General features: G+C 40.3%; 1 protein-coding gene across 2 annotated transcripts in view; it reads left to right on the forward strand.

Moving 5' to 3' along the window:
• The first annotated feature begins 2,219 nt into the window (after window positions 1–2,219).
• The window catches only part of PIP4K2A (phosphatidylinositol-5-phosphate 4-kinase type 2 alpha), a 73,471-nt gene continuing 48,383 nt past the window's right edge, over window positions 2,220–27,307 (forward strand). The window contains exons 1-2 of one of the 2 annotated variants that reach the window (XM_044424809.1): window positions 2,559–2,624; window positions 5,563–5,638. In XM_044424809.1, the coding sequence (XP_044280744.1) occupies window positions 5,630–5,638 (9 nt within the window). In that variant the 5' untranslated portion in view covers window positions 2,559–2,624; window positions 5,563–5,629. Of the gene's footprint in view, window positions 2,625–5,562; window positions 5,639–27,307 lie in introns of both variants that reach the window. The other variant, XM_044424808.1, reaches the window with a different exon arrangement.

The raw sequence follows: 27,307 nt of genomic DNA on the forward strand, positions 1-27,307 counted from the left end.
AATTCTAAACTTATACTTTTGTACCAGACTCTGGTTTATGGAACCTAGTTCTTAGTAAGAAATGAAAAAGTTAATCCCACAAGCTCGAGGTCTGTCCACACATCTTATGCTATTACTGAACAGGAAAAGCTAATTGCTAACTGCTACAAACCCAATTAAAAAGAACATCTCAGTCTTTGGGGAATGTTTTTGTGGGTAACCACCATTGTCTAACTTTGCATGTCATAGTCAATCACTTAGTTCTTTAATCCAGGGAGTTGGTAGGGTGTGAAGGAGCAAGCAAGTGTGGTGCCTTCTGCCTGTTTGCCACTTCTGTGTTCAATAATAATAACCCTGTTTTTGAGTGGTGTTGTGACATCCAAACCCAGCAAGTATAGGTTATAGGTTAAACAAAATTAACTGAAAAACAAAAGATGGGTAGCTACCTGTTTGGTTAACTCTGGACTGTTTAACCTACATAACCAGCTAGGTCTTCAGGGAGCCAGGATTTTCAAATCTGGGCTTTAGGCCAAGTATTACTGTATGATTTCAACTCTGTAGAGTCTTAGAAAGCATAGCTACAGGGATCTATGTTTGATGTCTGAGAGCCAAAGGGATGAGAGAAGTCACAGGCTCCAATTCCTACTTAGTTGTCAGTGCTCATCCCTCGGATCTGCCCTGATGCATTGCATTGGAATGAGATAGAATTGGGTGTACTTTGGTCACTCTGTCTTGACAGAAGATGAAAGAAGAGACTAAAGCAATTTGATTAATAGTTTTGTCATGCAGCAAGTAGACTTTACCTCTTAAACACACAGTAGAGGTTTTACACACAATTTCATAAGCTATCCTGTCATAAAAGCAACATTGAGTGGCTCTGAGCTTCAGATGGGAAAAAAGGGCAGCAGATGGACTGTGAAACTCTGCCTTCCATTCTCTTTCCCCTCCTAGGTGCTTTTTCACTCACAAGGGAAAAGATACCCATATCTTCCCACTGCTCATATGTGGAGAGAAGTGACTGGTGGTTTATTTTGAGCAGCTGGAGGGGAAGAGTTAAGCAGCCCTTCTCTTCATTTCATACTTTCTATCAATTTATGGGGCTTTCCATTGCTCCCAGTAGGAGCATTTTTACTTACACCAACTCTTTTATAGATATAACTTCCATCTAGTTTATATATTCTTCTCATGTTGGGGGTGTTGATGGTGAAATTGGCAGAGGCAAGGAGGGACCTCTAAACTGCAAGATATTTGTATGTTAATTGCATTCACACATTTAATTTGGCCTGACCCAAAGGCTGAACCAGGATAAAACTCAAAGTAAATGTGGCAGTCATCCACCATCTTACTTTGATTTTCTCCATGCATTAGTAGTATTCCACCCACAGAGTGATTATGCAAGCAGCATTCTCTACACCAGTTCAGCCTCTTGTTGGTGAAATTTAGTAGCAATGCTGTCTTTGCCTAGTGGGTGTTAATTCTACCCAGGGTAGGATTGCTACTTAAATGTTAAAAATGCTCATACTGAGGTACTAGGCAAATTTGTAAATGATCAGTGCATTCTTGCACATGGCTCCTCAGATACATTAAAAACAATGGAACCAGCACCCAGATAGGTATGTACAGTATTGCAGTTTATACTTACAAAATAAATTAATCAGATAAAAAGCAAATGCATAATGGATGAAAACACAGGTTTTAGCTGACAACCCTGAACTAACTGATTAAAAGTCACAACCTGTCCAGGAATGCACAATTTGTAGGCTAAAAGATCTGGAGGACTGCATCATCCCTCACAATGGCTATGTTGGCTAGGGCTGATGAGAGTTGCAGTGCAAAACTTCTGGAAGGCCACATATTGCTCACAATTATATGTATGTGTTTCCAGTAAGCATCGGAAAGCAAAGGCAGACGTCGGGCAGAAAAGCGGGTAGAAAGGCCTCGCTTTCCCGTATTGCGCATGCGTCCCGCGCATGCTCCCAAAGGGTACATGCGGCGTTTGGACGGCCCTGACCGCGCAACTCCCTGCTGGGGGCGATGCCTCTCTTTGGCAGGGAGGGAGGCGGGGTGCTCTGGCGGCATCTGTGCGCCGGGATGGGTGGGACCCGGAGGGCGGGAGGCGGTGTCCCCCGCTGAGGGCGGGGCCAGCGAGCGGGGCCATTTCAGCGAGCAGCAGCGGCGCAGGCGGCTGGGCCAGGATGCGCTTGGCATCGTCCTGCGGCGGCGGCGGCGGCGGCGGCAGCAGTAGCTGCAGGGACGAGTCCGCCGCTCTTTTCTTGCTGCATCCGCGCTAGCGCCCGCAGGTCCGCGCTCCGCCTCGCTGCCTCGCTCTGCGCCCCCGCCGCACTGTTCCTCTTCTTCCTGCTGTGCCCGCGGCGGGTCCGGGGTGCTGAGCCTCCTCGCCGTCCGCTTCCTTCCCTCCTTCCTTCCTTCCTTCCTTCCTTCCTTCCTTCCTTTGCTGCTGCAGCAGCGGCGATTGCTGCTGCGTCTCCTCCTTCGTGGCTCCCATGGCGGCGCCGGGCAACATCGTGTCCGTTATGGCGAGTAAAACCAAGACCAAGAAGAAGCATTTCGTGGCCCAGAAAGTCAAGCTCTTCCGGGCCAGCGACCCGCTCCTCAGCGTCCTCATGTGGGGGGTGAACCACTCGGTAAGAGCCAGGGCCGTAGCAGCCGCTTCCTGGGGCTGGGGGTGGTGGTGGGAAAGCTGGGCTGGGTCGCCCTGTTTATTCATTTATTACTTTGATTTATATCCCGCCTTTATTTTAAAAAATGGCAGTCAAGGTGGCTTGTTGGCCGCTGGAGGCTGCCTTATCCTTGATCATCTCTTTCCTCGGATTCTGTAACTTGTGCGTTTGTGTGTGTGTGTGTGTTCTCGTCGCCCTCGGCGTTTCTCTTACTCCGGATTAGCCACTGCTGTTGTCCCTTTTCCACAGCTCTCTGCCGCCCCCGCCTACCAGCCTGGAGCTCCAGGGCGCGCACACTTTCCCTTTCTTCTGCACCCACCTCTTTTTATAAGGGGTTCAGTCCGGCCATTGGGGGAATTAAGGCTTAATAATACCTCCATAAGAAGGGGCTGGGTGGATGGAACGCAGGAAAAAAGAAGAAATGTTGTCTGTTTGCTTAGAGACTGGTGATGTGGTTCTCTGAGGGTGAGATAATGTGTCCTTGGACATGCAAGATCGTGCTGCCCTTGGAGTAGTAAAAGCTGTGGGACCCTAGACACTCTGTGTTTCCTTCTCAGGGAACTGCATGGGTGCATTTCTCTTTTTCTCACATACACACACCTTATTTGCATTGTGAACACCGTTTAGACATCTGCTAGCCATGCTGGAAATTGTAGCCTGACATGTCTGGAGGGCACCAGGTTGGGAAAGACTGATGTGTAAGGTTATGAACATCTCTGTGTTTGATAATTGGTGAAGCATGGCTGTTGTCTCTAATTGGGAGGTGGTTCATTTCTAAGTACCAGATGCTGAGTGGGGGGGGGGATGTACATCAGAGAGTGGCAGTTTCCTTTGCACCCTGTCAATAAGTACCCAGAAACATGTGGCTGGTTATTGTTTACAATACTGAGCCAGATGGACCTTGGTCTGATTCAGCAAGGCAATTCTTAAGTTCGTATTTCACTGTTGGTACTTTTTACCCAGAGATGGTGGTGTAAGAAACTGTAACAAATGCTCTTACCCATATATCTGGGTATGGTTGGTGGAGGCTTAGCACTAGATTAATGGTGAGAACTGGATGTCTTTTGCCACTGGACTAATAGCATAGCTGCTGTCCAGGTTGGATGAATTCTGCTGAGCAGTAGCAAAAAAATGTCAGGCTGCAGAGGAGCTAAGAATACGTTATGCATACATGGCAAACCATATTTCTTTCCTACAGGCAAAATGTGTATCATGTAGCTTGCAGGCAAAACAAAATAAAATACTGCTATGGTAGGGAAGTTAGACATATAGCTTTCTTGGAGTACTGCAGTATCCCATCACTGAATTCACAAAAGACCAAGAAGGTAAAGACCAAGGAGAAAAGAAATATGAGACTTGGCTACTGTTGGTAGAGTCATAGAAGTGGGCATGCCAGAATGAATATTGCTGCTAGCTGCTTGGGTTATATTGTCTCCCTTTTGAAGAGGAAAAGGGGTGATGGTATGAAAAGAGAAATGGCATAAATGCCTTTCTTAAGATCATATTAATCTCATTAGAAAATCAGTGCTTCTGAAATGTGTGTCCAGACCAGATCTGCAGGGTTTTTGTTCATGGTGGTGTTAAAGATTTGTCCTGGGGTTGTTTGTTGGGGATAGGCAGGGGAACACAGTATGTACAACATTTTGCAAACCTTTGGCATTTGCATTCCTGTACATGAAAGAGTGTGCCTTACTGTGGGGAGAGAGAGATTATGTGTGTGATTTGCCTGGATGGAAACCTTTTGCTCTCATTTCCTTCAAACACTGCAGTCTTAATTTTTAAATAAAGTGGTAGTGAATTTGCCTTATTGTAAAACTATATTGGTTGCCAGCTGTTTTCAGCAAAAGCTAAATCTGGCTATTTTATGATCTTCAGCCTTGGCTGCCTCTCACCCACCTTGGAAAACTATGTCAAATGCATTGGTGTGTGAGTATTGTACTAATCAGTTATTTAATGCATATATGGCAATGTCCAGTACTGTCCAGGAATTTACCTTCGCACAGAAGTGCAGGTTTGGACATAACTTTAACTTGTTCATGAATGGGGGAAACTTTCACACATGATTATATGTCTTTTACAGCCTCTGGGTTAGGGTTGCTTTGCTATATCTGTGGCAGGTTTTGTGGTTTGGTGACTAATCTTCCTCTTTATCCAGAATTAGCGGTCTTATCTGTTTTTTGGACGTGTGTGCGTGTGTGTTTGGGGAAGTTGGCTAGCCCAGTCAATTCTAAAGTATAGTTAAGTTTAACTTATGAAATGCTTGCTTTTGGAATCCAGAGGTATTGGAAGTAGTGCTTAAAAGAAGAAGGAAGATAATCCCAATGTGGTGTGAGGGTGAGAGTCCTGGACTGGGGACCTGGAACATATGGGTTCTACTCCCCACTTAGCTATGAAGCTTACTGGATTACTTTGGACCAGTCACAACTTACTAAACTCAGCCTGCCTCACAGTGTTGTTGTGAGAATAACATGGAGCTATGTAAACTGCCTTGGGTTCCTCACAAGGGATAAAAAGGCAGGATATAAATGCAACGCTATAATAACTACTTTAACCTTAACGTTATCACTACAGTGTAGACAGAACTCTCAGCCATCATTTGCTCAGATGTTCCACAAATAATAGTCTGCAGATCTGTATACTACCAAAAAGCTTTAACAAGTCTTTTGTCAAAGGACGTTGAAGGAGCATGGACACATTTAAAGAAAGGTGGCTAGGTCTTTATCCTAGGATTTATAACCTGAGAACATTTGTTCTTATACAAAGAATTCCAGACTATTGAGCCACAAATCCATACCAGCAATTTAGTTGCCAGTTTTTCTAGAAACAGTGAATGCCATGCATCAGATATAACTGTCTGCTTATTATGGAAAGTGAGAGATGGGTTATTGACTCTCTCTTTCAGTTCACTTTTAACCTCTGCGTTTACATCTTCAAGAGATGAAAGCAAGAACAGGGGTTATCTTAGGATAATGGATTGTGTAAGCAGACCTTTCTTCTTTTAATTACAGTCTCAAATGCCATGAGTTGATGATGACCTCTTAGTAATGCTGACATTAAAATAATTCATCATAACTTAACAGATTTTGTTTTGTAGGATGAAAAGTCTTTATGTATTTGATATGGTGAACTGTAACTTCATTTAGGATTTCCACTGACTCTTTACTTTGTGTTTTTTTACATCCAGCATTTTTTTCTGGATGTAATAAATTCTCTGGATTCTTAATTTAAAAACCAGAAGCTTTGAAAACTTAAAATATGTCAAGTGTTAATGTAGAAGCAACCTGATTTGAAAATTAGAGCTTGAATGCTGTAGATGACTATGAAAAGTTTTGTAAGAATGTGGCATCAGGTTAAATTGTAAAAATAAATTAAGTGAATTTTCAATAGCTTGCTTTAGAGTTAAAAAACCTGATGATTAGACTGTTTTTCTCTTTTTAAGCTCAATTAAATTGAACAGCCTTTAATGATATGCTAATATTTAAGTCTTTTGTAGTTAAGCTGTGCTAAAAACAATAAAACCACAGAAGTATAACACTAAAGAAATCGTAGAAACTTACTCTTTTATTAAGCAAAACATAAGTGTTGCTACATCTGAGCAGAAAAAGGTAATATTGGCACCAGCATTTTAACTGTGATTAAGAGGGAGATTCTCTATCAACCTGTGTTTGAAATTTGCTTCAGACCTTGCGTCTTAAATCCTTCTTTTCATTGGTTAATTTTTGGTAAAGGAAGCATGAAGAGAACCTGTTTCGTGACTGGGTGCATAGTTCTGCTTTATAATTCCACCAGTGCTTAGCTGGACATCTGGGCATCTTTGCAATTACCAGGTGGAATGAGTGGAAAGGTGGGTTTTCCACCAACTTCACAAGGCAGTGGCTTTTTGCCCACTTCCCCCAGTTCTACTTGACAATTTATAAAGATCACATTTCCACACAAATGTTGTAGGGTGTAGCTGACTGTTCTTAGCCAAGCTTACTGATTCAGCCTGTACCATGGTACCTACATGCAGTTTCTTCAGCACATACACAACCTCCTGCTCCAACCGATAACATTTAAATTGCTGTAATTTGAAAAAAGATGCAGCAGCCCAGTAAGTGAGGTGGTAGGAGTAGAATGACTTGGGGAAAAGCAGTGGGAGTTTATGGAACAGGTGAGGAAGGAGTTAAGGAAGTTGGCTTATGTATCACCTAAACTGATGACTGTACCTTGCCATGTAAGTGCAAAATTGGCACAGAATCAAATGGGCTTCCCAGTTTGAGCAAGAAGAAGAATGGCAGCATTCCTCGAAGTCTACTGATATTTTCCTTGGAGCTGATAACCCTTCCCTTATTTGCCATAGTAAGTAGTCCGTTGCATAGAATTCAAATTTCCATAGAGATACTGGAAGCTAAATGGCTAGTAAGTGTTTGTGACTCAAAAGTTCTTTGTGTAGGAAAAAGGTTCTTCCTCAAATATACTGCTGAAATGGAAAAAAGAAAAAACAAATGAGCAATCCGGAGTTGATCTTGCATGTGTGTTGTGATAGGGCTGATTTGAGTTCTGGAGCTCAAAATATGTTAGACTCAGAATCACTGAATTCTAAATACGTGTTTTGTTCTTGGCCTCAGTTGGTGGATCTTGAGGTTCCAGTATAAATAAAAGGAGAACATGCAAACCTGAAGTGTTCCCATCACTGTTCTCCCTCATCACTGCTGCACACTGGATCACTGTTCTCATTGAGTTATCTTTTACAATCCCAAGATTTCTTTCCTAGTCAATAATTACTAACTTGGTCCCAACAGTGTATGTATATGGGATTAGAAGTTTTTGCTCCAGTGGGTTTCACTTCATACCTGCATACATTTAACCACATTTTCCAACTGATTCTCCATTTACCCAATTTGTTTTAGAACTCTTTTAGTTGCCCCCTTTTTCCTACATCCTAAATAATTTGTTATTAGAAAACATAGCCATTTTGGTGCGTGCTGTCATTAGAAAACTTGACTATCTTACTCCAGATTGTGAACATGTTAAAAGCCTCAGTCCCAGAATAAATCCTTGGAGAACCCCAGTTCTTGCATCCCTCCATTGTGAGAAAAATCCACTTATTCCTACTCCCTGTTTTTTTTTTTTTTTAATTGGTCCATGAGTGAACCCATCCTCCCTATTCCCAAGTTTTTTAGGGTGTTTGAGCAAGTGATTCTATCAAAAGTTTTCTGAACATCCAAATAAACAGCATCTATAGATTATGACTTTCACAGTCTTGTTGATATTCTCAAAGTAATTTGACAGGTTAGTGACATGGACCTTAGCTTTGTAGAAGTCATACTGATTTTTATTCAGCAAGACTAGTTCTTCTGTACCAGGACGAGGGACTCCATTACCTTCAAGATGCTGTTGAACTCCAGCTCCCATCAGCAAGACTTCTGGCCAAGGAGAATAGGAATTGCAGTCCAACATCTGGGTGGAAGTTTTTCCCACCCTTGTTCTGTATACTTGGTGAAATCTTACGATAATTTAAAGCGTTTTACTTTGAACAGATGTTACACTAGTTGGCCTGTATCTTTGTGAATCCTCTTTTAAAATCAGAGTTGCACAGTCTCCTTTCCAGTTTTTTGATTTGAGATAAGATACTTGACCACCTCTTTGATTATCACTATCTTAAGACAGGATACCAAACAATGGGTTGCCATTACATAAAGGCGCTTGGCTGAACCCTCAATCTTATATGTTCCCTTTCCCCCCTTTCATGTGATGATTCATTCCCTGTTTTTCTCTTTTGAGGAAAACCAGGTTTTTCTTCCTTGAACTGGGAAGGAGGGATGGGAATGCATCTCACTAGTGGAATGCAGGAGCACATAAACCTAAGATGATGATGATGATGATTATAACATTTCTATGCCGCCCCTTGCCGAAGCCTCGGGGCGGCTTACAACACAATAAAATACATTGAAATACAATAGAACATAATAAATTACCATTAAATACAAAAATACAAAAAATACATTGAGTTACAAACATAATAATATAAAATTAAAATTAACAGTATAAAATAAGTAAATAAATAATATAGGAGGAGAAAAGAGAAGGAAGAAGAAGTTGCCCTGGCCAGATCATATATTTTAACAATTAAAATGATGTTTAAATAAAAAGGTCTTTACCTGGCGCCGAAAAACCAGTAACGACGGTGCCAGGCGGACCTCTTTGGGGAGTGAATTCCATAGGTTGGGCGCCACCGCAGAGAAAGCCCTCCTCCGAGTACTTACTCTCCTAATTTCTTTCATGGAAGGTTCCCGGATAAGGGACTCTCCCGCAGATCTCAAAGGGCGGGCGGGCATATACGGACGTAAGCGCTCGTTCAGGTAGCCAGGACCCAAGCCGTTTAGGGCTTTATAGGTCATAATCAACACCTTGAATTGGGCCCGAGCTTCAATGGGCAGCCAGTGAAGCTGACGGAGGACTGGAGTCATGTGAGCATAACGCCCCGTCCCCATCAGCAACCTGGTCATAGTTGCAAGAAGGATGAGTCTGAACTACCCAGAAGCTAGAATTATAAAAACAAACCTATTTTTCAATAGTGCCCATGGTTAGGAAGCTGGCTATGCATTGGCCAGTGTTCACAAGAGAAGTCCTATTGCTTGGTTAAGAATCAGTGAATTGTTAAACTGGAAATTAATTAACTTTTAGGTACTTGTGTGCCACTCCTCTATAATATGTACTCAAGACAGCTTAAAATAAAACATCAACATGCAATATGATATAAAAGCTCAGTTACAAAATATACAGCTGCCGCTGGCTTGAAATGGTAAAACAAATCCAGAAAATAATTCATATTGTGCATAGTATGGATAACTTGGTGTCTTCTAGCTTTCCGAAATGCAAACTTACTTTTTGTTTAGCTGGGAAGGTGGGGTTTAGTTATTACAGCTTAGTAAACTGTTCCTCCTATGCTAGGAGTGTTGAGGTACTTAAGGAACAATTCTATGGCTCCTAGACATCATCTAAGAGGCCTCAGCATTGTCTGGATTCTCCCTGCCAAGGTCAGAGATTGCTATAACCATGGAAGGAGGAGTTGGAGATCTACTCTGCCCCTCCCTTGATCCTTCACAGAAGACTTAGAAAGAGGGTGTTTTGGTGGGGGAGAGGAAACTGGAAAAGCCAGGATATGATCTTTTCTTAGGCTTCCCCAACCTTCTTCCCCGCTCCTCAAATGTTCCCCAAATAGAGAAGTTAAAAAAACACATCAAGCAAAAAAATGCAGGGCGGGAGGATGGAAAAGCAACAATTCCTTGCACTTCCCCTTTCACCCCTCAGTGGATGAACTGAGGTCTCCGTGTTTGGGAGTGTCCGACCATCAAGGGTGCAATCAATAAGACTTCATCCTAAATGTATATACTTGGGCCCTTCATCTAATATACACATGTTGGGGAGAAAGGAAATATTGTACAAAGGGAGAACTCTAGGGGTAAAATGTTTCCAAATATATAGTGGTATCTGCTACTGATTAGCTACAATGCTGCGAAAATTCCAAAATGGCTAGTCACTACTGTGGATTTAAACCTAGTAGTTTTTTCCACTTTTATAAGCAATTATTAGTAAAATAACTGAGGCCAGAAAGTTGGCAAACTGTTAAGGTTAAGCATTCTATTCTTAGTAAATAATATGATGGGTAGTGGTGGGGAGCTGAAGATTAATAGCTTGTGTTAAATGCTTCAATTGGCAGTACTTTGCCATAGTTACTATGGTAGCATCTGCAAAACCATAGGATATCATAAGTAGGCAGATCTGACCCTCTGAATGCTTAAACTCTTGACTTGCCTGCAAGAACTGGACCCATTCGTTTTAAAGAAAAACCGCTGAAGAGATAGCAACCATTGTTGTAACCTCTTAGAAAACTAAATCTAGCTCCTAAAACATGAAATAATGTAGTAATTCTTTAAACTATGAAATGGTCCCACTTAAGGACTAGCAGGGTGGCACAGATGCAGAGATGAGGTATGGAGCCATATGATGCCTTTCTCACTTCGCTATCCAAAATACAGGTGAGTTAAATGTCCCCCAAAAAGAGAATCTTCATTATTTACATTAGATTCATTGGATAACTGTTCCTACCTCTTAGCATACCCAGCTGTTTGCAGAAAAGCTGTTTTTATGATCTGACAAAGTTTCTGTATGCATAGTTTTAGACCAACATGCTGACTTAGGATGATGGGAATTATGGTTCCAAAACTTCTGGAAGGCAGCAGGTTGAGAAAAGCTGTTTTAGACTGCGCATTCTCCTATTTCTATTTTAAATGCTACAGTTCAGTTCCTTGGCCCCGTGTGTTCATTTTTGAGAGCTGTAGTGGGTTGTGGACACAAAGGATTTCTGAATGCTTGCAAGAGCAGATAGCAGTGGACTGGGGAGGCTAGAAAATAGACGGATTATAAGAGTGGCAGAGCTAACAAAATTTGAAGAACTCTGAATTAATATTTACTCTAATTACCATTGGAAGATAATGCTGAAGTTTGTATTTACTTTTTAGCAAATGACAGTAAATAATCAAGGTAGTTATTCTTTGTTCCTTTTGGAGGCCAATGTGGGAAAACAATTATATTTTAATTACAGCACAGCAGGCAGAATAATTTGAATTGCAAAACGCAAGATGGGCTTATAGGGTTCATAGAAAATCATAAAATATTGAAGGAAATTACAAAGAAAAGAGGAGGTGTTTTGTAGAAGGCTTTTGGTTCATATGCCTTTCATATGTGATGGAAACCTCTACTGTGTTTCATACATGTCTTGTATCTTCAGAAACTCTAAGGAAAAAAAAAAACAAATATCTGGAGACAATGTAATGCATGAAAATGATATGACAATAGTTCTGGATACTGTAATCCAGTAACAATGTGTCCCAAAGACATGTTCAATTGGTCCCTGTAACTTTAACTGCATATCTTAAATTGTATAACTTCACTTGTCCACATCACTAGTTTCTGGGCAAGTATTACCTATGCCTCTTCATTAGTCCGGAGTGCTCCTGGACTTTTCAAGATGATAGCCATAACTCCTGTCGCTTTTGAAATAAGGAGCAGCGGAAGTAAATGCATTGGTGGTTTTGGTGGGGTTATCAGGTGCTGTCCAAAACTCTTTGGGGACAAATGGTAGATATGGTCCATGGGTTGTGAACTCTTGGTGTAGTTAAGTGAAGAACTTAATAGTTTGATCTTCTGAACACTTCATCATGGTGGCATTTAATATGGTAAGTCATAATATCTGACCAGAAGGTTTTGCATTTGGCCAGTATCCTAATAATGTAATCTGTGGATCTATCATTGTAATAATTTTTCATAGCTTGTGCTGGTCAGTAGAAATTCCAAAGAACTGTACCTATATCAGTGAGGGTAACTTGTGAATTTTGTATAGTTAGAGGAGAAAGTTCAACTGAAAGTTCTCTTTCATATGCTAGTTTTTTTAAATGTTGTCATTGTCATCAAACAAGAATTGTTGTCATAGATCTTTAACATTTTGGTGTAATTTATATATTGCCATAAAATACATAATCGTTGAGTAAAAATAATAGTACAGGTCTGCCATGAGGCTAGTGTCTAGCTACAAAATGTATGCATCTTAAATATGCCATCATATCTATTTTCCCAAGGATTCCAAATAAACCTAGATAAAATTTTGAAAGTTTATGGGTGCAATCCTATGGCTTGTGCCCTTTTTACATAGGGCATTTGAACAGGTATTCAATGCAGTACCTAACTGTTGCTGTCAGGATAGCAGGAGAAAAGAGATATATTGGTGCAGGCTGGGTCAGGGCTGGAGAGGCTATACAATTTATTGGCTTTAGAAAATATAGAGAGGTGTAAGTCCTTGGGAATTGTCGTACATTGCACTGGTAGCAGCCGTTGTTGTTAGTCGTGAAGTCGTGTCCGACCCATCGCGACCCCATGGACAATATTCCTCCAGGCCTTCCTGTCCTCCACCATCCCCCGGAGTCCACTCAAGCTCACACCAACTGCTTCAGCGACTCCATCTAGCCACCTCATTTTCTGCCGTCCCCTTCTTCTTTTGCCATCTATTGTTCCCGGCATTAGGCTCTTCTCCAGGGAGTCCTTCCTTCTCATTTGGTGGCCAAAGTATTTGAGTTTCATCTTCACTATCTGGCCTTCCAAAGAGCAGTCAGGGTTGATCTCCTCTAAGACTGACCGGTTTGATGACTTTGCGGTCCAAGGGACTCACAGGAGTCTCCGCCAGCACCACAATTCAAAGGCCTCAATGGCCCAGCTTTCACAGCCATATGTGCTTCTTTTCAAATACAGTATCTAGCACATTGATTGATTGATTGATTTTCTATCCCATCCCCTACAGAAAATCTTGGGAAGCTTACAGTAAACAAATAGAACAGAACAGCATGTAGGGGTGCTTAAGAAATAAACTCTGCAAATAAAGGTAGGACCTGAACTGACCCAAATATACCTCCTGGAGTAAGTATGGATGCCACTCAGGTATCCACTAGCTTTCACAGGTTCTAGATTATTAATATTTGCCTTATTATTTAAATAAGCTTTTTAAAACTTACTTGGATATATACTGTTTTACTGTTTAGATTCAGTATACAGACTTGTACTGAATCCTGATTTAGTTATATTTGGAGTAGACTCATTGAAATCAGTGGGTCATTAGATGGTTATGACACACTGAAGTTCCATGGATTTTAATGGGTCTGCTCTTAAGTAGGACTAATTCAAGGTCCAGTATATAGGCACACACATTCTACAGCTAGTTTGTACAACTTGCCCCAGCATTCTACACCGTACAACCTAGTTTTTTGCAGTAAGAATCAGTAGATTTATCATGGACGGCTGCTGGTCTGCATTTGGTGGGTCACAAATTGCATCAGCACATTTTACAGAAATGCGAGGTACTTGGGAAAGCATTGTCTGCACATAGAGTTGGCTCTTTGGTCCAGAACACCTGTTAATGCTGTGTCTACCCTAGACTTGAAGTGATTTTTCCCAATGTTTGTGAAGTAGAAACCAAAAACGAAGTATCCAACCTAATTAAAATTGTCTCTTGAAGAAAAAAAAAGGTGTAATTATTATTTGGATCAGTTCTGTGAACTCAGAGTAGCTCGTAGCTATGATTTTTTGAATTGTAACAGCTGTTTGACAGGGTCTTGTCTTGTCAGTGGTACACAGTGACATGATACTCAAATTAGGAATGTCATGTAGGTCAGATAGCATTAGCTATTTTCCATGACTGTCATATTTTTAATTCTGGATTATGTATACTTGGCTGCTAAGAAAAATCAAATGTTAATTCTGGTAGGCAAATTTCTGTAACTTTTTCTGTTTTAAAGTTTTTTGTGAATCTGTTTTGTACACTTTTCTATATTTTGCATTTCTGTAAGGATACTGAAGGGGGCCCCTTCAAGCCACATAGTTCAGATGAGTTGCATTATAGTTGTTGAATTGCTTAAGTGGTTTGAAATGTGAACCCTCAACACTTTTCTCTGTGGGAGTGATACCATTGTTCCATTTGCTACTTGCAGTGGCTTCAAAATTGTGATTTGGAACCTTTATTTCTGTTCTTAAGGTTTCTGTGAAGGATAGAGTTTAGTTACTGAGTCCTTGTTCACAGTGCACTTGTTGGAGAATTAAAAGGTTATTCTCCTGAGATGCAACAAAAAGAATGAAAGGTTTAAGTAAAATAAGGGTGTAGTCAGATGGGCACTATGTAATTGCTTTAGAGTTTCTACCAACACCAATTGCTTTTGTGTTTTCATGCTTGCATGCTATGATAGAACTCCCACTGGAACAGCTAATCTGATCTCTAGAGTATTAATAAACATCAAAGCAGGAAATGTTTACTAGATGCTCTTGAAGTAATACAAGTTCAAGTTCTTGGTGAAAACACACTTGGCCAGTTAAAATACATGAATGAAAAGATAATGTTACCTTAAAGAAGCAGGGCATCACTGACTATAACATACTGAGTTTCCTCAAATTGACCACATCATGGGGAAACTTTCTAGGGTAGTCGTGGCTCAATTGGTCATTTGAGTAGGACTTGTTATAAACTTAGTTTATAACCAATAATTTAGAGACAACTAGGACAGTGTAAATCTTTTAAAACAGCGACACCATAAGATTCCTTCTTTCTCCAAACCCTTCCTTCTTCTAACAATCTACTCCATGGGGAGAAGGGATCTGAATGGGAACTACATCTGATTGTTTACAGTCCTGTGCTTGTCCCAGGAACAAGCACAAAGAGTGTTGTTGCATGTGCATGCATATGCATGCATGCACACACTACCAGGGGGAAGTTGGCTCTCGCCTGTTTGCCTATTACTAATAGCGCTACCACTCCCAGAGAATGTAGGATGGCAAAGTAGATCTCGTGATAGTAAATTCTTTCCTTCTTTGTTACCTAAAATTAGGCAAGTTCCATTGACTTCAGTGGAATTGTCATTCAAACAAGCATGTTGAGGACTGGACCTTTTCCTCTTGGCTTAGAATGTTTCAACTCTCCAAGAGCCTGAGATTTGTAACTCACTTGAGTTAAACTGAGAGGATCCATTTGGAACTAGTAAAGGCTACTTTCTTAAAAATAAAAAGCAGAGATCTTTCAGCCTGTCAGATTTGATTGTTGGAAAGTGATGGAAAGAACAGTATACCCCTTGCAGCCTGAAATAAAAGGAAATTGGACTTAAGATTTCTGCACCCTTCCCTAATTTCAGGACTTTTTAGAAACTTGACCAGTCGATGTCTTCAAAATAAGTTTGAACTGCTTTGTAAAATCTAGCATAATTATGGCTTTAGAAATGAGAGAGGAAGATCTGAGTCTCTCTCTAGAAATTCAGCTTGTAAAATTGCTGCATGGCCTTACAGATAGAGCTCAGAAAGCTTACCTCTAAATAATAGTGCATTCATGCCAGAGTTTCTAATAACTTTACTATATAGACATTCATACTTTCTAATAACTTTATTATATACAATTCTATTATGTAAAGATTGTGCAAGAGAGCTTTGTGCACTATTGCAAAACAAGCTCGTAGTCTCGCACTTCTCAGTTATTCTTTAGTTCTCCTTGACAACTATGCTTTGACTTGACCCATGCAGTTCAAAATCAACTTGCCTCTATACTCAGAGAGAATGATTATAGAATTTTCACTCCTGGTCCTCACAATATTAGGGTGATTAGTAGGTCACAGTGGCTTGTTAACAGCCCTTGTGCATGCCAGCTCATAAATACCTTTGCTGGACGTGGGGAACCCCATGAGGGTTGGGCTGGTTAACAGACCACCCAGAACCCATGGCCTGTTGTACAGTAGTTTATTAACCACCCAGTCAAGCCACTTTTGCTGTGTTGAATGGCATGGGAAGCTTTTCAGGGGCATGCATCAGCTGCTTGGTACTCATGTGTGCTGCACTCCCACTGTGTCTAAATAAGCTATGGGAAGTTGTGCTAAGCATGTGAACCAAGTTGCTGTGTACAGCCGTGAAACTAATGATAGCAGCCTTTTTTCTCTCAATCACTGAGATGAATCTTCCACAGCATGGCACCCTCCAGATGTGTTGGGCTGTAACTCCCAGCCAGTGTGGCCAAATGGTAGCTAGGAATAATAGGAGTTGCAGTCCAGCACTTTTGGTGGGCATCAGTTTGGGGATGATAGATCTAAATTGCTAAAAACTGGAAGAGTACTTGATGTGAAGCACAAGGCTAGTTACAAAGGACAGCACTGCATAAATGCAGTCAGTAGTAGTGGAGAAGAGAATTTCGTGTTGGTGACATTTCTGGATTCATTGACCTTAAAAGAAAATAGAATTTGAGCATATATGGATGAATGTAAACAACCAGCTTCCCATTTAATAAGATTTTCTACCCTACTGGTCTGTATTGCTTTAACACATTGTAATTTGTGCAGGCATGTAACTGCTGTGTATATATGTAATGACAGAATGGGGGAATTGGCTCAAGCATTTGTTCAAAGTTGAAAAGTTGAACTTTATTGTTTATAGAAAGTTGTTCTTGAAAACATTTTCAAAGTCATTACAGAGGAAGAATTGGCTTGATAACTACATCTGTCCCCTAATTCGTGAATCAGTCAGTGTACTGGTTGTGATAGGCCAAACTACATAGAGGGAAAAGATTAAGAAAATGAATGTTGACTAAATAAAGAGGAAAAAGTTGTTGGTATGGAAGTGAATGAACAACTTAATAGAAGGTTACACAAGCAAGGGTGGTTGGGTACTGGTGAAATTGTGGAACTGCAATGGTGAAAATTGATAGATTAGGAGCAGATCATCTAACTTCAGAGGAAGGGATTTCATTTGTGGTTTGTTGCCAATAATTAAGATTAATTATTAATCCTAATTATTGGCAACACAGATTGCCTTCAGGTTTCTCTGCTTTAGTTTCAGATCTTAAAAGTATCCCCATGCAGCTTGCAGCACTAACAAACAAGTTATCAAGAAACAACCAAAAATTAGTAATTGGACAGTGGAAAATAAGTTAGTTGATTGTGTAGCAATGGTAAGACTAACAGACCATGTAGAAAGATAACTAGCCAAAGAAATTAAGATTAAGTGGAAATTGTATTACACACAACTTCTTTTTAATAGGGATAATAATAACAGAAAAAGAGGCAAAAGGGGAATATAATTTTTGAGAAAATTGTTTGAGATTAGAAGAATCTGCAGTGAATTTTAACTGAAGTGCTTAAAAAGTGATTGAGTAGAAAGGGCAGTAATTGTTGATTCACATTGATTTAAAAAATACTTGACATTTTATGTAACAATTAAGAATCCTTGGTGTTTCTTCGTAATTTTCACTTGCATTCTTTTTTCTTTTTAAACTTTACTGTTACTAAAAAAAATTGAAAAACTCAAATAATATTTGTAATAATTGTCGTGGTGGTGATGGAGAGAAAGGCCTGGGACCACAATTTTGGTCAGCACCAATTTTAAATCAGGACCCTTACAAATGGAGCTTTAACTTAATTCTCTTTGTTAGCTGCTACCTAAGAACATTAGAAAAGCCATGCTAGGTCAGACCAGAAGTCCATCTAGTCCAGCACTCCAGTCGCATGGTGGCAGACCAGCTGCCCACAGGACCACTCAAGCAGGATGGGTGCAAGGCCTCTGCAGCCGAAGTTCCTCAGCAGCTGGTGTATGCAGGCATGCCACTGTGGTGAAGCAGGTGGCGCACAGCCAGCAAGACTAGGAGCCACTGATAGCCTCTTTCCTCGTGAATCCCCTTTTAATGCAATTGAGATTGGTGGCTATCACCACTCCCTCTGGCAGCAAATTCCATAGTTTAACTATTCATTGCGTGAAGAAGTCCTTCCTTTTATTTGTCCTAAATCTCCCACCAGTCAGCTTCATGGGATGACCCCAAGGTTGGAGTGTTATGGAAGAGGAAGAAAAATGCCTCCCTCTCCAGTTTCTTCACACCATCCATTATTTTAAACACCTCCATCATATCTCCCCTTACTTGCTAAACCGGGGGGGGGGGGGTGCAAGCCATGGCCCATGGGCTGCATTCAGCCCAGGATGGCTAGGAATGCTACCCAACAAAAATTTGTAAACTTACTTAAAACATTATGAGTTTTTTTGCATTTTTTTGGTAACTGGATTGCACAGTTCATGAGTGTGGATTTTGTAGGTGACAACGTCTTGTTGCAGTATCATATAAAATAAACGTACATATGCTTTCTCTATATGTATGTAATCATAGCTTCAGTTTTACAGTGGTGTGCAGTTTCCAGTGTGTCATCTTCCAAGTGCAGACGGTCAAATTGACACCATCAGAATTTACATGTGCTCGTGGTGACTTGGCGAATCAAATGCAGCTATTCTCATTAATATTTCAACCTACCATTGCAAATAATTTTACACGTTTCAACACATTGGCTAAACACAGTCCTGTGAACAGTGCAAAATATGCAGCCTTGCTTTTCGATTTGATACAAGAATTTGAAAACAGATTTCAAGATTTCCGGGAAATAATAACTATTTTGGTATATTTGTGACTCCATTTTCAGTCAACATAAATATGTTACCTGCCAATTTTCAAATGGAATGCATAGAGTTGCAATCTGACATGCAACTTAAAGAAAAATTTGACCATAGACTTTGATAGGTGCTATCTTTACAGAGACAAATAAGCCTCGCTTCACAATCACACCTTATTCAAGCCTTCACTTTTTGGCAGCACCTACATTTGTGAGCAACTAAAAGTAGAATTAGAACCAAAATATCTGATGAGAACTCACTGAGAATTCCAGTTACTTCTATCAAACCAGATATTGATGCATTAGTTTCTCAAATACTATGTCAAATATCCCACTAGTTTTATGTTGCCCTCTTTTCTGCTCAACAATTTTAAAAGGCTCTCTGATTAGGGAGCCACATAATTAGGATTATTTTGTAAGGACTTTTTTGAGGACTATTGTGGTGAATACCACAAAAATTATGCACAGACCTTTCCCCCCCTGCTCATCAGCTTTTGTTAGTGTTTGTGTCCTTAATGTGCAGCCCAAGACAATTTTTCTTCTTCCAGTGTGGCCCAGAGAAGCCAGAAGGTTGAACACCCCTGTGCTAAACAGTCCCAGGTATTGTAGCTAATTCTTATAGGGGAGTTGCTCCAACATACATTCATTTACAGTTCCCTACACTGAATTGCATTTGCTATTTTGATGCTCATTCACCCAGTTTAGAGAGATCCCTCTGGAGCTCTTTTTTGGTTTTAACCAACCATAGTAGTTTAGTGTCTTCAGCAAACTTGGCTACTTCACTACTTCTAATTCCAGATCATTTATGAATAGGTTGAAAACACTGGCCCCACTGAGACTCCCCTGTTAGATCTTTCCATTGGGAAAAATTGCCATTTATTCCCACTGTCTTCTGTTCTTTAACCAGCTGATGATCCAAAAGAGGACTCCCTCCTTTTATTCCATGACTGCTTAGGTTGCTCAGAAGCCTTTGGTAAGGGCCTTTGTCAAAAATCTTTTGGACGTCCAGGTAAACAATGTCTACTGGATCACCCCTGTCTACGTGTTTATTGACGCTCTCAACAAACTGCAGTAGCTTAGCTGAGACAAGACACCCTTGTGGATTCCATGCTGATTTTTTTTTTAAAGCAAGGCTTATCTCTCTATGTGCTTACTGATTCTATCTGTAATAATGCTTTCAAGGAGTTTATCCAGCACAGATGTTAAATGGCCTGTAGTTTCCCAAACTTCCCCCAGATCCCTTTTTAAAAATTGGTCGTCCATTGGTCATTCTCCAATCCTCTGGCACAAGGGCTGATTTTTGGGACTTGTTAAATATTTTTATAAGGTCAACAATTACCTGAATACTATCTGGACTGACTGATCTTCAGTTAATAAGGTTGAGAATTTTGTATTTTGTTACTACTGTCTGCCTTAATTCCCTTCCAGAATATATAAGCTCAGGAACAGGTATCTGCTTTCCATCTTCTGCTGTGAAGACTGATTAAAATGCTTTTGATATATTTAAATAATTATTGTTAGCCTTGATGTTTTTAGTGTTATGCTCTTCAAACTCTTTCCTTGCTTCTCTGATTGTCCGTGCATCTCCCTTGCCCAAACTTGTGATCCCTTCTGGTTTTTTGTTTTTGTTTTAATTTGGTTAAGACGTCCATTTCTTGAAGGAAGCTTGCTTTTCCCCAAATGGCTTTCTTGATTCTACTCATTAACCATACTGGTGATTTCCGGGACTCTGTGTTACCTTTCCACACTTGTAGAGACACAGATAATATGCATATCACTGTAATGTTTTTGGGTAATTTCCAAGTGCTTTGAAGCAAATTTATCTTCTTGATTCCTCTCTTCAGCTTCTGCTTTACTAGTTCCCTCATTTTTGGAGCCAGTAATTTTTTCTCATAGTGCTTCTGTGGCAGAGTCATCACACTTTAGATTTTCAAGCTGGCTGGACTCTATGCCCTCTTTAACATAGAGGGCAAGGCCTCCTTGATTTCACCCTTCCTTGTCTTTTCTACAGTTTATATCCAGAGATGGCTGTATGTCATTAGCTATCTCTGCTTCACCAGGTTTCCGTAAATGCTCACTATATCTAGCTTTTCTCTTACTGTTATGTACTCTAGCTCTCCCTTTTTGGCCTTAAGACTTACAGTATTTGCATTCAAATGCCTAAGCACAGCATCTCTATGCATTTGTTCTTCTACCATTTCGTCCTCTCTAACTGATTACCATGGCTTGCCATAACCTTGTTGCCAGTCTTCTCCCCTGTTGCACTTGGGCAATCTGAAACGCCTTCCCCTTCATCCACTAAGGATGAATTGATCCAAACTGGGAGCTTCCTTGCTCCAGTCAGAATAAGGTATGTACTTCACAAGTTAAAGGAAGTGGTAACAAATTGCAACTATGCATGAAGGTACCGGTAGGGATAGAACTAATGACTTAATTTCATTGCAGCTGGACTAGCTTGTCACTAGGAATGGAGCCCCAGAAACCACCGAGAAGTATACCAGTGACAGCTGTATTGCAATACTTGTGCTTGTATTAAGTGCCTATCATGTACTTGGCTGCATATTCATCCTCAAAGGAGAATAATAGCAATCTTATTTTACCTATCATAGTCTTCTAGGAAGCTAATAGAATGACAGCTGGTAGAATAAAGTTGCATTTAAAATATGTTTCATACTAGAATTGAAAGAAATCGGTGTGAATGATTTGGCTTGTATTCAGGGTAACCTTGTGTTTAGTAAAAACACATGCCTCTCAGTCAGGCATCATTTCCTAGTATGAGTTTGTCACCCTATTCAGACTCAAGCCTTACCTCAGGGTTAGACCAGAAGATTGGGTAGTCTTTTTCTCCCTTGGATTCCTAGTTGCTGTTCCCTGGTTTTAGCATTGCATCTTAATTGTTATAGGAACATGGGAAGCTGCCTTACCTGAAGTCAGGCTATTGGCCTACTTAGCTCAGTATTGTCTACACCACCCTTCTATAATCTGGCTTGTGTTGGCTTGTGTTTTTACTAACCCCAGTCAGCATGACCAGTTGTCTGCACTCAGTGTCAGAAGCTTTTCAAGGTGTTTTGCAGCCCCACCGGGAGATGCCAGGGATTACATGCAGCTTCTGCATGCAGGACATGTGCCCTAATTGATGTTGCTGAGTTACATATTAAACTGGTTTAAAATGTAACTGGTTATGCGCTTGAACTTCAAGAACTAAGATTAAAACCGAGTTCTCAAAAAGTGTGAGGCCAGTGCAATCCAAATTCATCAGCAAGGCTTGTGTTTAAGAAGAATTTCCAGAGAGAAAGTGTTGATCTGAGGATAACAGGTATTTTCAGCTTAAAAGCTGGGACATGGCTACTGCTGTTGTTGAACCTTAGACCATAAGCAGAACTTCTTTATTCCCATGGATTGACTAAGATTGGATTAATCGTACTTGTCACATTAAAAAAACTGCATATGTTGGCTTGTGAATCCCCATGTTGCTTTGTTGTCTTAGGTGATGATCCAGTGCATACAGCATTACTTCAGCTTTATAAGCCCTTTTAGAGTTGCTGAACTGCAGTGAAAATGTTTTAACACTTGTTCTTCCAAATGATAGCGGAAATTATTTTTTTAAATGTTGGCTCATGTTCAGGAGACATGATTGTAAAACAGAGATTGAGACAGTTAACATTCAATAGTCCTGGTGGAGTAGACTGAAGGATGGGATCCCTTCCATATAGGATGTTTTTGCAGGTTCTTCAGCATTTAAAAATTTAGTATAAACTGAATTTAAGATGCACAATATATTAAAACTGTGTAACGATTTTTCAAATGAAGTCTTCTGCTGGGCATACAGCTGAAAGTACCTGCATGCTCCTAATAGGGATTTATCTATGTAATAGAACTTTGCATAATGCTGCATGTAAATCATAGCTCTTGTAATTCAGTATTATTACTTATATTAATGTGCATGTTCTGTTCTTTTTCCTCATGCCTTCTCTGTTTTTCCTTATGCTTAAGTGATTAAACCTTGCAATAAATAGTTCACTGCTTTCCAAAAGAAAGTTGCATGCTGTGCTACTCACTTCCAAGATACTGATCTTTCTTAGTATAACTTGCAGTGTTTTAAAATGGTTCAATTCATTGTCCTTTATGCCAGTTTTAATTTGGATTTTTGTAGGGTTTAAATCTAGAAGATTACAGGCAGCTGGTCACTTAAGATTTTAAAATATAGATGTGGATACTTGAGGAAGCGAAATGTTTTTCTCTGTAGTATATGGGTGTCTTAGAAAAATAAAGCTTTGCTCATAGCTATTAGAGGGTATATTCCCAGCTTTGAGAGTAGTACCAGGAGACCTATGTTCAACTGAAGTTGTTTGTCATGGTCTCTGCCCATCACACATATGGGTTCTGTGTGCAGTTGTAGTTTTCAAACCAGTCTCTAGACTAGTGTGATCTTAATCAGAGGGCTAGAAGATGATGCTTTGTGGTCTTAATTCTTTGTGATCTCCATACAGGCGTACACATCTGATCTATGCTGCTTCAGAGCAAATCTTTGGAATCTTCCAGACTGAAACAAGGAGTTCCACAGCTGAAAGGCAAATTGTCTTGATATGCAGTCTTGAAAGGCAGGGCAAGCTTCATCCTGCTCAGTTCTTCTGATTATCTGACAGCATTAGAGTTTTTCTACACTTCAGCCAGCTGTAGTCTGTCTTGTCCTTTCCCCCCTTTATCAGTGTTTCTCTTTTTCTTCAGGCAAGCTGGGACAGAAGTTATGATGGTGGTCAATCCCTGTATACCTCTGTTACAGAACTAGGTTTATAGCTGAAACAGAACCATACTAATGGTGTTTATAAGAATAAAAAGTTTCAAGCAGCTTTTAAACTGACCTGAGGGAGAAGTGTGTCAGGAGCCAGGGAGCACCTGTCCTGGATTAATAACCCTTAGTGGCTAAAGGTGGAAATGTTGGAACATTCAAACAGGAATAAGGTGGAACTAAGCAATGGCCATACAGTAAAAACATAAGCTACAGGGGGCCATAATGGAGAATTCAGAGAAGAACACCATATATATGTATGCTTATATGCTGTGCTAGAAATCTCCAGGCCAAGATAGAGAAATTGAAGTACCAAAATACATAAAATGAACAAAAAGGGAATATGGTGGAATGAAAAGGAATAGTGGGATATGGTTGTCTTTGGATGCAAACTGTAGGAAGAGTGAACTCAGTGTGGCATCACTCTGTACAAAGAGATCATCGTCAAACTAAAAATGTCATATGGGAATGCTAATCCAAAGAATCTTGGTGGCTGGCAGTACCAGCTGCTCAAAATATCTTAGCGGTGCTAGTATATTGTTCAGGGCAGTCTGGGGATGGAGAATGAAATAGGGTGGTATCCAAAGGAGAAAGTGCTGTCATAATGATTTGAATCACTCTGACATAGGCAAGGTAAATGCCTGTTCCAGCTACAACAGAGTAAAATTCTAGATGCCCTAAAGGTGCATTTGTAGGCAAGTTTGAACTGAAAGTCCTGCAACTCTTGGTATTCAGGGGGATGCTAGGAGTTGGACTTCTTCTGTCTAAAAATGCCTAAGATTGCACACCAAAACACTTTACAATAGTTGGTCAAGGAATAATCCATAGGAAAAAGTGGATCCTGAACGTAATCTGAAGTGACACCCACAACCTGGTGCAAGACAAGTGACCACGATGCTATCGAATTCAGAATCTATGAAAGCAGAAAATTGTCAAGGAGGTTTAACTCAGTCACAAAAGAGAAAAGGAATAAAAAGAGAAAGGATTTTTTTTTAAAAAAAAGATTGATTCAAGCAAGTTTGAAAGGAAAAGTCAAGGTCAAATCTCTCCTGACTGGTGGGGGTTACTGAAAAGCATAATGAAGCTTAGCTAGAATAAATATCACAGATCGGGAAAGATACTACCAACTTGAAGGAAGCTTTCATTAGCTTGAGCAAGCAAGTGGCAGCAATATGAGGCTCTGACACAGAGAATGGATGACTAAAGCCTGTGTTATTGTGAAAATATACAGGCTGGCTTGTGAGGTTAAAATTGTTGGGGAAGCCACTCTTTTTATAGAAACATAGTCCATATTTTTACGTAATTCCCTAATTGGGAAAGTAGAGGTTTTTGTTAGGAGCAAGTTCTCAATCAAAGGGCCTTAGTAGAATCCACAGTTCACCTTCTCTGTGTTTCTGTCAAATCTTCCTGTTCTGTGTTCTATATTGAAGTGAACATCTTGTAAATCAGTTTTATCTAATGATGTAGAATGAGCTGCTTGAATTCATTGTTCCTATTTTCTTTTAGCTAAAAATGAATAAAGATAATAATAAAGCTATTTTTGAAATAAAGGCATTTTTTTAAAAAGTCTGCTTGTATTTTTCTTGGCCTGTGCCTTAGTATTTAAGATCATGATGTGATTTGCTTTAAGCTAAAGCATTCCTGGAGTGACACTTAGGAATGACCATCTACTTTTAAAAGAAAATGAAACATTAAATTAGCTCACTAGAACTAAGGATAATTTAATGGAGCAGCTTGCAGGAGTGTGTGAGGGAGTGCATGTGGTTGGTGTGTGTGTATGGGGGGGGGGGATGAAGCCCCATAGCATGGCATGGTCTCTCTGCAAGCCACTTGGAGACAAAGACTTGTATTTCAGTGAGGCCTGGCAAGGGGCTGCTATTACATTTAGTCCTGCTGGCACACTCAGCATAGGCATCTCATTGACCACTGTAGGAACAAACTGCTGGACTAGATGTGCCTTTGGTCTAATCCAGTACAGCTCTTCTTACACTGTGTTGTTAAGTGGAAATAATTCCTTTGCTCATATATTTATTCCCCTACATAAGAGGTGTTGTTACGGCACTTGTGATGCCTGTTGCCAGGCATGTCTACAAACTGCACAGTGTTTTGGTAATAGGTGCCCCTGCAGTTAATGTGTATGTGGGGAACCATTGGCTTGTGGGTTGGATGCAGTCCGTGCTCAAGGGTACGAGCATAAGTGCTTCAGGCAGGTTAGTTTTGGGGTCTCCCTGCTAGTGAGGAAAGCATTAACTCTGTCTTCTATGGGGTGTTGCTCACCCCATGACCATTAGCCTTAACAGATGCAATGGAAACTTTTCAATTGACTGCTTCTAGTGTGGTGAAGGTGTCCTGGGGGAGGGGTTGCAGCTGCTATGTCTCCTGAAAATCCCCTCACATGGTAATAAGATTCTTTTAAAGAGTCCATCTTTCCACCTTGCGAAGAAAACCCTCTTGTATGGGGGAGGGGAGAAAAACAGGAATGTGTTTGTGTGTGTGAGAGAGAAGAGGGGCAGCAGCAGTTTCTCCCCCTGCAGCTTTCCACATAAGCCCCCCTCCCCAAAACCTTTTCAGGGAATTTAGTCCTAAGCCAAGAATAAGATTCCTCATCCATCTTGTAGATGAACTGTTTCCTATAGACCTTGGTACTGGTAGAAAATAGGCTTTTCTTTTAGTGCTGGCTCAGAAATAAACATCAAAACAAAAGAAGTAGAGTTTGAATAATTTTGGACTGTTTAGTGGAGGCAGCAGAAATACAGGGGAAAAGCTATGACAAGATAACACCTTTTCCAGAACCGGAGTTTTATTGGGAAAATATGATAAAATTAGCAATATAAATGACTAAGCACTGAAGGCTGCCCCAAGGAAGGAGATGCAGTGATACAGTGGCACAAAGGAGAATGAAAGGGAAAATTGCTATTGGATATGGAAATCAGGCATTACCATATTTCTCTACTGCAAATTAGCTGAAATTCTTTGGGTGGTTCATAACAGCATGAAAGAACATTAGTAATCCTTTCTTTCTGCTCTGATTAAACTTATGAGGGAGGATAGAGAAATTATCTACTTGGGAAGACAGTCAAGAACTGAGGAAAAGGACTCAAATTTTGTGGAAGGGAAACAGACTTGATTGAAATCAAGGTAATAAAGGAGTCTGCACCATTCTGTTGTTGGGCAGCTATGATTTGTGTGGCAGAAAATGCACTGAGGGCTGGGAGGGCCCTGACAGAATGTGGTATCCTGCAAAGCACTAATGATATTTGTAGTCCTACTAGATACCGTAGTATCAGGAATAGACACTTACATTCTTGGGGTGCTGTCTGTAACAGCTTTCTGTATCCTGATGCAGATTTGTACTACACTCCCATCAGCATAATGGTCAGGTTTGCTGGGACTTGTATTCCAGAACAACATCTGGAGGGCACCAAGGTGGAAAAGGCTCCTATAGAATAAGGCTTTTATTAAATTAAGGAATGGTTTAGCATTTAAGGACCTTCAGAGATCCCATGCTATCTATATAGTGGGTGGGGTCACTTGTCCATAATTAGAAGATTTCAGTGGAACATTACAAGCTTAATTTGTTCAGACTAGTTCTTTTAGCCTCCTTCCAAGACAGAGTACAACCTTTGAGCCAAGGCAACATTATGCTGACTTCCCTCTTCCTGGATGCTTTTCTTCTGTAAACCTGAAAACTTAAAAAATAAGACTTGCTTAATGTCTGGAAACACGTTATCTTAAAAAATGCAAAAACTTTCCAGACAGGAAACTTAAATTAGAGCCTTCAACAGCTGGGGTCTTGGCTGCAGCTGGATGTCTGAAAACATTTAGATTTAATAAAAATGTAGGCTTAACATCTTGAAGGCTTAACATCCCAATGT

This window comes from Varanus komodoensis, unplaced genomic scaffold (genome assembly GCF_004798865.1).
Source record: "Varanus komodoensis strain SLA01 unplaced genomic scaffold, ASM479886v1 scaffold15, whole genome shotgun sequence".
In the NCBI taxonomy this organism is placed as follows: domain Eukaryota; kingdom Metazoa; phylum Chordata; class Lepidosauria; order Squamata; family Varanidae; genus Varanus; species Varanus komodoensis.